This window comes from Amborella trichopoda, chromosome 11 (genome assembly GCF_054954075.1).
Source record: "Amborella trichopoda isolate Santa Cruz 75 chromosome 11, AtrichopodaSantaCruz75HAP2 v2.0, whole genome shotgun sequence".
NCBI classification, from domain to species: domain Eukaryota; kingdom Viridiplantae; phylum Streptophyta; class Magnoliopsida; order Amborellales; family Amborellaceae; genus Amborella; species Amborella trichopoda.
This window is the reverse complement of record NC_142346.1, coordinates 39,932,816-39,943,300: the sequence shown is the minus strand read 5'-3', so window position 1 is coordinate 39,943,300 and position 10,485 is coordinate 39,932,816. Positions and strand designations below refer to the sequence as shown.

The 10,485-nt window shown below is 38.3% G+C and overlaps 1 protein-coding gene across 14 annotated transcripts in view; it reads right to left on the bottom strand.

Annotated features, from left to right (window-relative positions):
• Positions 1-1,359: 1,359 nt before the first annotated feature.
• The window catches only part of UVR8 (Regulator of chromosome condensation (RCC1) family protein), a 44,797-nt gene continuing 35,671 nt past the window's right edge, over positions 1,360-10,485 (bottom strand). For 9 of the 14 annotated variants that reach the window (XR_016043580.1, XR_016043579.1, XR_016043577.1 and 6 more), the window contains 3 exons: positions 2,238-2,323; positions 2,078-2,130; positions 1,360-1,693 (listed from right to left, as the gene is read on the bottom strand). Coding sequence is in view for 4 of the 14 variants with exons in the window: in XM_088850736.1 (XP_088706862.1) it covers positions 1,607-1,693; positions 2,078-2,130; positions 2,238-2,323 (226 nt within the window). In the remaining 10 variants the exon portion in view is untranslated. Of the gene's footprint in view, positions 1,694-2,077; positions 2,131-2,237; positions 2,324-4,550; positions 4,854-10,485 lie in introns of all 14 variants that reach the window. The other 5 variants (XR_016043581.1, XR_016043578.1, XR_016043574.1 and 2 more) reach the window with 2 other exon arrangements.

The window sequence follows — 10,485 nt, the reverse complement described above, 5'->3', positions numbered from 1 at the left end:
AAGAGCTTTAACCTCTACCTTATTTGTGTCACCTCCCTGCATGGCCCTGAGAAAGTACAGCTCCTCTATGATCCACTATCATCCCCCTCACACCTGCTATTCCCAGTTACCAATAGAACTTCGATCAAAGTTTCCCAAAGGAAGAACCCAGAAAACCAATCTCCCTTGTTAACTTTGTATTTGACCACTTCCCAAAAATTTAGGATGATCAGTTTCTTAAGACGACTCATGCAATCTTTACGATCTTTATGACCAGCAACCAAGTCCACTGGCTCTAGGCAAAGATGGTCAGGTTAACAGGTGCTATAGATGACTTCTAGAGTTTCATTCTCACCAGGTCCATAGACTCAGTAACTTTTATGATGAAATGTAAGAGGAAGCATAACTTCCAGACAATACAGCTTAAAAAAGAAAGAAGGCTTAGGAGATGACAATCAAACTAAAATGTAGGCTATCCAAAGTTTATCCAATGGTAAGTTCATTCTTGCAATACCATAATTGCTTCAAACAGTACATTTGAACATTGCCATTCATGCTTTGGGCAAGTTTGCTCCTAGATGTTTCAATCAAGTGGGAAACAGATATAAACAGGTTATTTTTCTTTGATCTCTGAAATAAAACTGATGACTTTGATAGTGACCAGCAGATAAAGGCAAGTTATATTAATATCAATCCTTCCCCATTGCTGCATCATAGAGTCATCATCATCAAGGTCGTCATCAAGACTTGTCCCAAGTATTTGGGGTCGGCTACATGCTTCATGTTCCGCCATTCTGTTCATGGGTCCAATACTCATGACAAGATTTGCCAAAGTTTTATGCTGGTTACCCTGCCTAACACAACCCTCCTTTTACCGGGCATGGAACCGGCATGACCAGCTTGTTGCACCATAGAGTACGGAAACTAAATCCTAATATTCATCAGCAAAACAAGTCAAGCTTGGCCTTGGATCTATGAAACATGGATGTCATATTCAATGCAAACCTTGGCTTCTTAACCAGCCTCAAAATGAACTCTCAGGGAAGAAGGTGCACCTATACTCTAAGAAAATCAGGATGGTGTCCAAAGTTCAGTAATACCAGCAAATGGCAACATGCCATAAGGCACCATGGATTCTTACTGGAGACATTGGCTGCTGAACATTTGATTTTCATGGTTCAGTTCCATTAAGTTGCACAATTACACATCAGTGGAGAATGGGTCGATTCATTATACCAATTCGTCGAGTAGACAGTTTAATCATTAGGAAGCTGGTCATTGTTCCATCCCTTGCCATGGGGGCTTTCCCGACTCATAAATATCATACATTCTCCAACCACATGTACATGAAATATTTTGATCGCCTAGGAAAAGAAAAAATAAAAAAGAAGCATTTCTTTTATTTATTCATTTATTTTAAGTTAGAAAGGAAGCAAATCATTTGTGGTCATTACATAAAAGATTAGCTCAAATAACATTTGATAAAGAAAACGACTCAAACATGCATTAATTTACAAATAAGTAAACTGGGTACAAACGTGAGACACTAATAAACAAACAAGCATATAGAATATCTGGGAAAGAACTGCTGAATTGGGGAAGGAGATTTGCAACCAGGTTGTGATACCTAAATCCGTACCCGCTTGACATCATTATCTGGAACACTTGCATCATTTCCACCGCTCCTGCCAGTAGCAGGTGGCTGGCCTTGGGCCTGCATATATACTTCTAACTTTCAATATTCAATTATTGATTTGAGAAAATGTGCAAAGATTGTCCAAAAATCCAGGTCTGGTAGTCAGGGGACACAAGTATCAAAGAAAAATAAGATACGAGACATTACTGCGATAGGTGCCAGATCTATAACTATTTGCAAAAGCATATTGCCCTTTAGTATCAGTTTACACAAGTTGATCTTATACCTTTGTAAAATTTGCCTTTTCCCACAAAATTTTGAAGATCCAACCATGTTTGGTAAGATGTTTCGTTCCCTATATGTAAGTATATTCAAACTAACTTGGTGGACAATGCATGCTATTTCCATCCACCAACAAGCTTTCAGAATCAAAATTTTGTTCTACAGAGAATTTAAACTCACAGTTTCATCAGGGACAACAGCATATCGATCTGAAGGCAAAACAGCCACTTTGCCTGCACATTCAAGAGCAACCAAAATAAGCAACAGAAAAAATATGACCATTCCAAACAATCATATCATATAGTCAAACAATGGAGAAAATCAAGGGAAACAGGCAAACCTGAAAATGGTTCTGCACTAGAAGATTCAATGTTTTGGCAGCTCAATCCATCCACGCTCAAAACTTCAATAACCTTGGGAACATTTCTGCAAAATGATAACAAATATATCAATAGTGCCCATTTAAAATTTATTAATAGTAGATGTAGGCAATAATGCTTACTTCATGGTAATCATCACATCAGTCCAGTGGACATATTTATATTTCTCATTATCAAAGGGACGGGGTTTGTCCATGTAGGTATTTATACTTCATGGTAGTTATCACCGCATACCAATGAAGCTAGAGGGCAAGTTCTACAGGACAACTGTGAGACCAGCTTTACTCTATGGGGTAGAATGTTGAGCAAACAAAAAACAATATACCCATAGAATGAGTGTAACGGAGATGAGGATATTGAGATGGATGAGTGGCAAGACAAAAGGGGATAGAATTCAAAATGAATCCAATCCGGAGAATTTAGGTGTGGCACCAATAGGCGATGAGATGAAAGAGAGTAGACTTAGGTAGGCTGGCCATGTGTGGCGCTGACCAAGTACAGTACCCATTAGGAGGTGCGAGTTAGTTCAAGTGGAAGGATTGAAAAGGGTAAAGGGTAGGCCCAAAAGGATGTGGTTGGAAGTGGTCCAAAAAGATATGACTTATGACCTCATTGAGGATATAGCCTTTAATAGAGCAGAATGGAGGATTAGGTATCGTGTAGCCGACCCCAATTAATTGAGAAAAGGCTATGATGATGATGATGATGATAATTATCAAAGGGACAGGGTTTGTTGATGGAGAATTTAATCGCTTATTGCAGATTGCAGATGAAGACAACATAGCATGGGAAAAAACATGTGAATTCCAAAAGGTAAAACCTATACAGTCCTCATGATTATGTAGAGCATGTGGTCAGAAGTGTCATCTGTGTCCAATAAACAAGTTGGACAATGATGGAGTCAATGAGAGACACGCTACAAAAGACTTGGATGTGCTTTCTACTTTCTCCGCCATCCAATCCATTGATGGAACAACAACGAGCCTCACGACCACATCTCCAACATGGTCAGGAGGATTACCGTATATGAAACATCATCAATCTGTCCTTGTACTGGTTTATACTTCTTGAATCAATGCATTAAAAACTGGAACAACATGACTGCTTGGCACATCCTTCTTCCCAATCAATAACAATCTCATGCACAGAAGAAGCTGCATGGATAAATCCTAGAGGCTTGAGAAGAGGCCAGAGGAACCAAGAGATGGGATGAAGACGGAAGAGACTTCCCTCCTATTGCCTCATGCCAAAGACACCCAGCACCCCCAACTCCAACCCCTAACCAGCAACCAACACCGCCCAATCCCTCCATCATCTCAATCCTCTTCTTCAACACCATTTCCAACAATCAACACATTTGAATATGCGTCCAAGATCGAAACTCTGAACCAGGCCAACTCATAGGTTGCTTCAAATAAACTCTCAACGGAGTAAAACACCCAGGCTTCTCATAGGTCAGCTGCCAAACAATTCTACAACATTTTACAATCTGATTGAAGCCCATGATCTTCACAGCGGATTTTTATCCTTCGCCACAGATAATTGATAGCAAAATAATAATATCCCTTGACAAAGAAGAGGTTCGATGCACCATGGACTAATTCAAAAATTGTTTGATGGACCACTTCTGGGAGAGAGGTCCTCAGTGGAGTTTTATGGTTCAATGAATTCCTATGGGTAACTTTACATCCTTTTATCGTCATAAACTGGGATGATCTTGCTAAAGTGGCAAGTCGGGGACCTGGTTAATTGGTGGCCATTACATGCATTTGGAAGGTTGGAATTGAGGCAAACTCTTACAAATTACAAAACCGAAATCCACTTTTATATAGGCTCCCCTACCAGATATGCCACACTACAGGAGGTCATCCAAATCCCGGTTTATATTGCTGCTGTGACTGAGAAGCCAATATGCATGGATAGGCAACCAATGCGAAGGCAAATATGCCAGAGTTTGTATTGAAATTCAACTTGATTCGTCTCTACCCCATGAAATGTTTTTTGACTCTCATAATGGTGAATTAATCAACCACATAATTTAATGCAAGAGAATACCCCAAATTTTGTACAGTTTGTTTTCAATGGCTCACGAAGAAGCTTCACTCTCAATTAACGCTAAACAGTAGAAAGGGTTTGCAGCAACCTTATTCCAGTAATCGACAAAAAGTCAAAACAGAAATGAAAAAGGAGAGTATTTAAACAGAAGGAAGCAACGGAGACCAGTTCGCAAGAAAAACAAGAGCACGAAACAAATCAAGCAAACGGTTAGAAACCTTGTTCCAATGTCTTCATAAGGCTCATGATTTCATGCACGAGATGAAGAGCCTGGGTCACAGTTGCAAGAGGACCAACCGCAGGAGGCTACTTAAGAAATAGACGCAGAACAGCTGCCAAAACAGACGGAAAGTCAAAACTTGGAACAAGGTCGCAATTTCTGGAGGTTCTGATTGGAATATAGTGTCAAGTAGCCGCCAGGAAAGTTGGAGGGGACTCTAGTCCGGCAGGCAAAGATGAGTTAAAGAAAGAAAGCCCAAATGATGGCAGAAAAATTCTTCAGTGAGCCATGAGAGTTTTCACTGCAAAAAATCATCAACATATAGTGATATTTTGAAAGAAAAAGATTTCCAAAATATCAAGAAATAACAAAGAAGTTATCGCACGAAAAATAAAAACACAAAAAGACAAAAATAAGAAACAAAACAAGCATTTTTGCAAGAAATCTAGAAAGCAGATTTCGGTGACTTTCCAGGGCCGGAATCTTCTCCGCCAGCCGAAACTGCCCAAACCTACAAAAATCCTAAGACATTGGCTTCCCATTGGTTGGATCAAATCTTGGATCCAGATCCAACCCCCTCATTGCCCTACCAAATTCCAGATCAGTCACCAGACCCATTTGACGGTTCAAATTTGAGGTTATACGAGCAGAGATCTCTGGCAAGAAATGAAATTCCATGTCCAAGCCCAAACTCAACTCATTCCGCAATATTTAGACTAGAAGCAACCAGAACAGGAAATATCTAGCTCATATTCATGAATAAAATCCAAAGAGCCAATGAAAAGACATGAACAAATACACCAACTACACAGGATGCTATCTGTGGCACAAGATCACATAGTGAATAGTAGCACCCCATAACCAAGCTACCAAAATGCGTCTCAACAGGGTGGGGAAAAGCATATTACACATATCATGGCAAATGAACAGGACATGCAAGAGAAAGCACAATGAGCTACAATCATCTAAAATCCATTGAAAGGGGGCCAAAGCAGTAGATGAGGAATCACAGTTTGATGTAGCACCAGAATAGGAAGTGAACATGCTTCATATATATGTTACCAGCGGGACAGGTAACGCAGAAACAACACAGTAGGGCTAAACATTGTCCCAAAGTAAAAGAAATCAAAGACATAGAAGACGATGGAAAGTTAGGGAAAAATATGCTGTTTGCTGCCGTACAGGTAGAATGCAAATGAAGAAAGACTAGGGAAATCGAAATATAAATAAATGTAAATAAGCAGTAAAATGGAGCTTAATCCATACAACTCATAGTCTAAAAATAGCAGTGTTTGACTACTCGGTCCAAGTCCTGAGTACTCAGGCTAGCCATGTTGCCCAGCCCTAGTTTCCCCAAGTTGAGTGTCCCACTCGGGGATATTAAAACAAATCATAAAAAATCTCAAAAAAATAAGGAATTTATTTGTGATATCTTTTTTTTATGTTTTCTATCATTTTGGCAAAGATTAGAAAATTGTTTTGAATACTTCTTTTTACATTTTCCCATGTTTTTTGGATTGTTTCGAAAACACCTCCAGTCACAAGTTGATTTTCTAAAATGTATTTTTTTTACTACTTTTTTAACCTCATGTTGATAGTATTTTCCTTGATCTTACTTTAAACATACATTTCTTTCTTTTTTTTGGATTTTTTACATTTCCCTTTTTTTTGGATATTTTTTGTATTCTTTTAACCTTTTATTTGCTATTATAGTACTCGGCCTTACATGGGTCGAGTTACTCACACTTGGGCCAAGTACTTGGATCGGGCATTGGCCAAGTACTTACCTCAAGTAGGGTTTCCAACACTGGAAAATAGAGTTAGGCATCGATAACCTCTTGTAACTGGATTATTATCTATGATGATGATGATGATGCATAATTGTTGGAGGCAGAAGCGGGTCGGGAGTGGGAGTGGGATCAATTTGGGGAACACCGAACCACCATAGGGTGGAAGCTCCCTGGGTTAGGATCAGCGCCCATATATTCAACAAGTTAAAGAGCTAGATCCTAACATATTTGGGAGTGAGATCCCATGTTACCGGGATTGAGGTTTTGACTTGGAGGGATCTAAGCTCAACTATACATAAAACGAGATACATTAATAGTATACGATAAAATTAGGATCCAACCAATGCCTGTTGCACCCATTATCGTACACCTTAGCTTATTACCAATGCCATAGCTATAGTACTCGAATTAGTAAATAACATAGTTTAATGATATAATATCATAATTGGCTTGCAATGATATTAAACTATAGTTTTTTAATACCGTAGTTCTAGTATTCCACGATGTGCTATGCGCCACAGTTTAACATATTTAAAAGAAATAAATCTATAACACCAAGGGGAAGACCAATAGTTCAATTAATAATATAGCTCCTCTCCTTGAAGAGATCCTAAAAGCATGTAAACTGAGATCCACTTTATGGGTGAGAGATCTCTATTTCTTTAAACCCAGCTCCCTCTAAGATCCCATAGAGGTATCATGGGATTGAGTTCCTAAGGTATGACCGTGGCCTTACCCCCAAGGTTCCCACAACCATGGTCTTAGGCCTACTGTACATGTCATTTTGACATTAATATAATGGATGGGGTTCCGTACAAACCCCCACTAACTCAGGGAACAAAAAAAAAAAAAAAAGAAGAAAATCACAAAATCATTGGGCTTGAAACATTCTTTATGGGCCCATCCATGAAATAAAACTTCAAATTTTTCTAATGACAAGCCGTAATCTTGATTGATTTTGTAGTCTAAGGGGAGAGGAAGTTTCCTTGAATCCAGATGTTCATGTGATAAGGAGGAAGAGTAAAGGCAACAATATCTGGACTCAGGTAGCCTTAGTAGTTTAGTCACTAGTTGAAAAATAACTCAATATGCATTCAATCCATTCTGAATATCTGAAGCACCTGCAAGCTCCTCTCTTGTTTTGCTTTTTTTTTTGCAGGTGCTTCAGATATTCAGAGAAGAGTTCTCACATGGCTCTCTAAGTTTGCTCTAATAGTTCAAAAACATGTGCCCGTCTGTTATGAAGGCCTGAGTGTCAAGCCAAGCCAGACACATGGATGTTAAATGCTTATGCATGTGGCTCTGAGCCATGTAAATAACTGCTTCGATATTTCCATGATACTAAGCTATGACACCTAGACTTGATGGTAGCTGTGAAAAAGATGAATGAGTTTTAGTAAAAGAGGACAACAGACCTGTATTCTCATTCCCTGAAAAGGAGGTGCAATATATGGAGGGACGCATGAGAAGTTCAAGTACATCCTAATTTTATAAAATACACCATCGACAGGAAACACCTAAAACCCTTCCAAACCAACAACCAACTGATGCATGGAACTGAGAAAGCCAATGTGGAAGAGGCTGCAAGGAAAAACTGGTTTCAATGACCATGAAGTTGCAGACATACTTGAAGTGATGGGTGTGTAAGTACTAGCAAATCACAATACAAGCCCCAGGAGATGCTGCTTCCCTATCATGCCTGGCTAATATGGTGGAGCTATCATGTTTTTTTTGTTTCTTTGTTGATTAGCAATAGACTCGCCATATCATACACAGAAAACTCAAAAAAAAAAAAAAAAAAGTAAAAAAATCTTTCCATGCACAAAAACAACAATCAGGCGCATGTGCAGCAAACAATAAAGCCCTCCAATGTCTACATACAAGTTTAGCATGGAGTGAAGGCTATATATGATGATGGATAACCTGATAACATTAGATTAGAAGTTTGAATTTTGAATTTAAGATCACCTCATGTAGCTAGATCATGTCCAACTTCACATGCTGAGATTATACAAAAATTTACAACTGGTTGATAAATATGTTTTAAGCAATTTTCAGGGGACAGTTATGGTGCTTTGCAAATGCTTCCAAACACAGAAAACTTATAATATGAATATTGTGCAGGAATATAGAAAAGGTGTGGTTTGCATAAGGTTGCAACCTTAAACAATCCAACTAAGGCGCACCTCCAAATTTTATCATAAATGTAACTTTGATGTCAAAAATTCTTATAGGAAGATGAGAATTTACTTTCATCTCTAGTTATAAAATTTTAAACTCTAAAAATGGTTCACATCAAGTAGAACTATAAACACATGAAAATCTTGAAAATGGACGGTCCAGATAATGTGTTGCAAGACGCACTATTTCGCAGACACGAAATCTTTTTTTTCTTTTCATATTCATACATCTCGATGTTGAGATGATCAATTAGAGGGATTTCCAAAATCCAAACAACCTTTTATGATGGATTTATGAGGTGCATCTTTAATTCTACATTTTAAGGTTGCAACCTTATATAAACTTTTTCCATATAGAAAACCTCTAATATGGAAATTGTGCGGGAATATTGAAACATCTTGCTACAAAAACTTGATCCAACCACCTGCCATGGAATGCAAGACTAATCCATAGATACATTGCGAATATTTTAAAAGAAACAATGTCAAGCTTGAGGAAAAACATCATTAGTCGGGGGATTCAAAGCCCGCTTATGACGTACATATGCAACAGCCTCTTATCAAATTGACCTTTCATAAAAAGAAAAATTACACAAATGTACAATCTTGATAAAATTAATATATTACATCAAATGCAAAGTTTTTCTGGGCTAACACTCGCATCAAAATAATACATTGGCACCAAGAAAAATGGGTTTATTCCTAAGGAACTAATGTTCGAACTAAATTAACCATTTTGTGCTCAATAATGACATATATTATTGTGAAGTGAAGATGAGCAAACTTCTGAAGAAAGCAGCTCTTCACCACTCTGTCTGTATGCTATAGTAAAAGGAAGATTAGGAAAAGAGCTCGGGCTTAATTGGTTAGCGCTTGACGATTTGCAACACTACATCCAAGGCTCAATTCCTACCGAGGGTAGGGGCCCTCTCCCCACTGACACACCCAAAAAACAAAAGGAAGATTACAACAACACTTTGGGGTATTTAAAATGGCAGCAGATGGGCAATCAAAAGTCCAGTGTTTGATGCCCAACCTGTGCACAGGAAGATCTCTTTGAGTGAAATAACCATTGGCGTCAACAGTGAAAACAAAAAATTCCACGTTGGGTGCTAATCCATAAATGTCATTTTCCTTTCTCTTTCAGAATCATCACTACAAGGACTGAAATAATTTCAACGAAACAATTATCACAAGGGTTTTTCTTAAGTTAGGCTAGCCTGGCTTGGAAAATCTCTAATCTAGTCCTATTAGATATGAGTCTTCACCTGATGAAAAAGCCAATTTTGTAATGTACAGACATGAAACAGATACTAATTTGCAATGAAAAAAATGATATATGTATAAAAGACGACCCTTCATTCAATATCTTGAAGATAGGTGTGGACGTTTGATGTCTCACGCCTGGATGGAGAGGCTATTATATTCCAAGACACCATGGTGGCCTTGGATTGTGGATAAGATGGCTCTACTTGAGCATATTCCATGGGGAGATTGTGGATATGTGCAGAATGTGGTTAGATAAGGTAATTTGATGGCAGACTGGTGAAACGCATTAGGCGAAGCCCACAAATATATTTTCAACCAAGTGACAGTTTTTCTGCCAATGACAAGGACCAGTATCAGGTAAGATATACTTATGCAACTTCCTACTATTAACCAAAGCGTTAAAAAAGAAATATGCCATGTTATTATTTCAATAACAAAATCGCAGACTAATCTTGGTTCTTTGCTCCCCATTGAGGTCACTCCATTTGTCATGTCAGTAGGCTTAGGCTCCTCATGACATTGAAACATTTATTAACATCATATATAGAGATACATTGAAAACAAGGATAAGGAAAAAAAAAAAAACAGACAAAAGAGAAAGTCCCCAGTCCCTTGCATGAAGCAGCCCTCAAAAAGATTATATTTTCATGCTGTAAATTAGTGGCTTCAAAGCTTAACCTTTTGGGAACCAGGT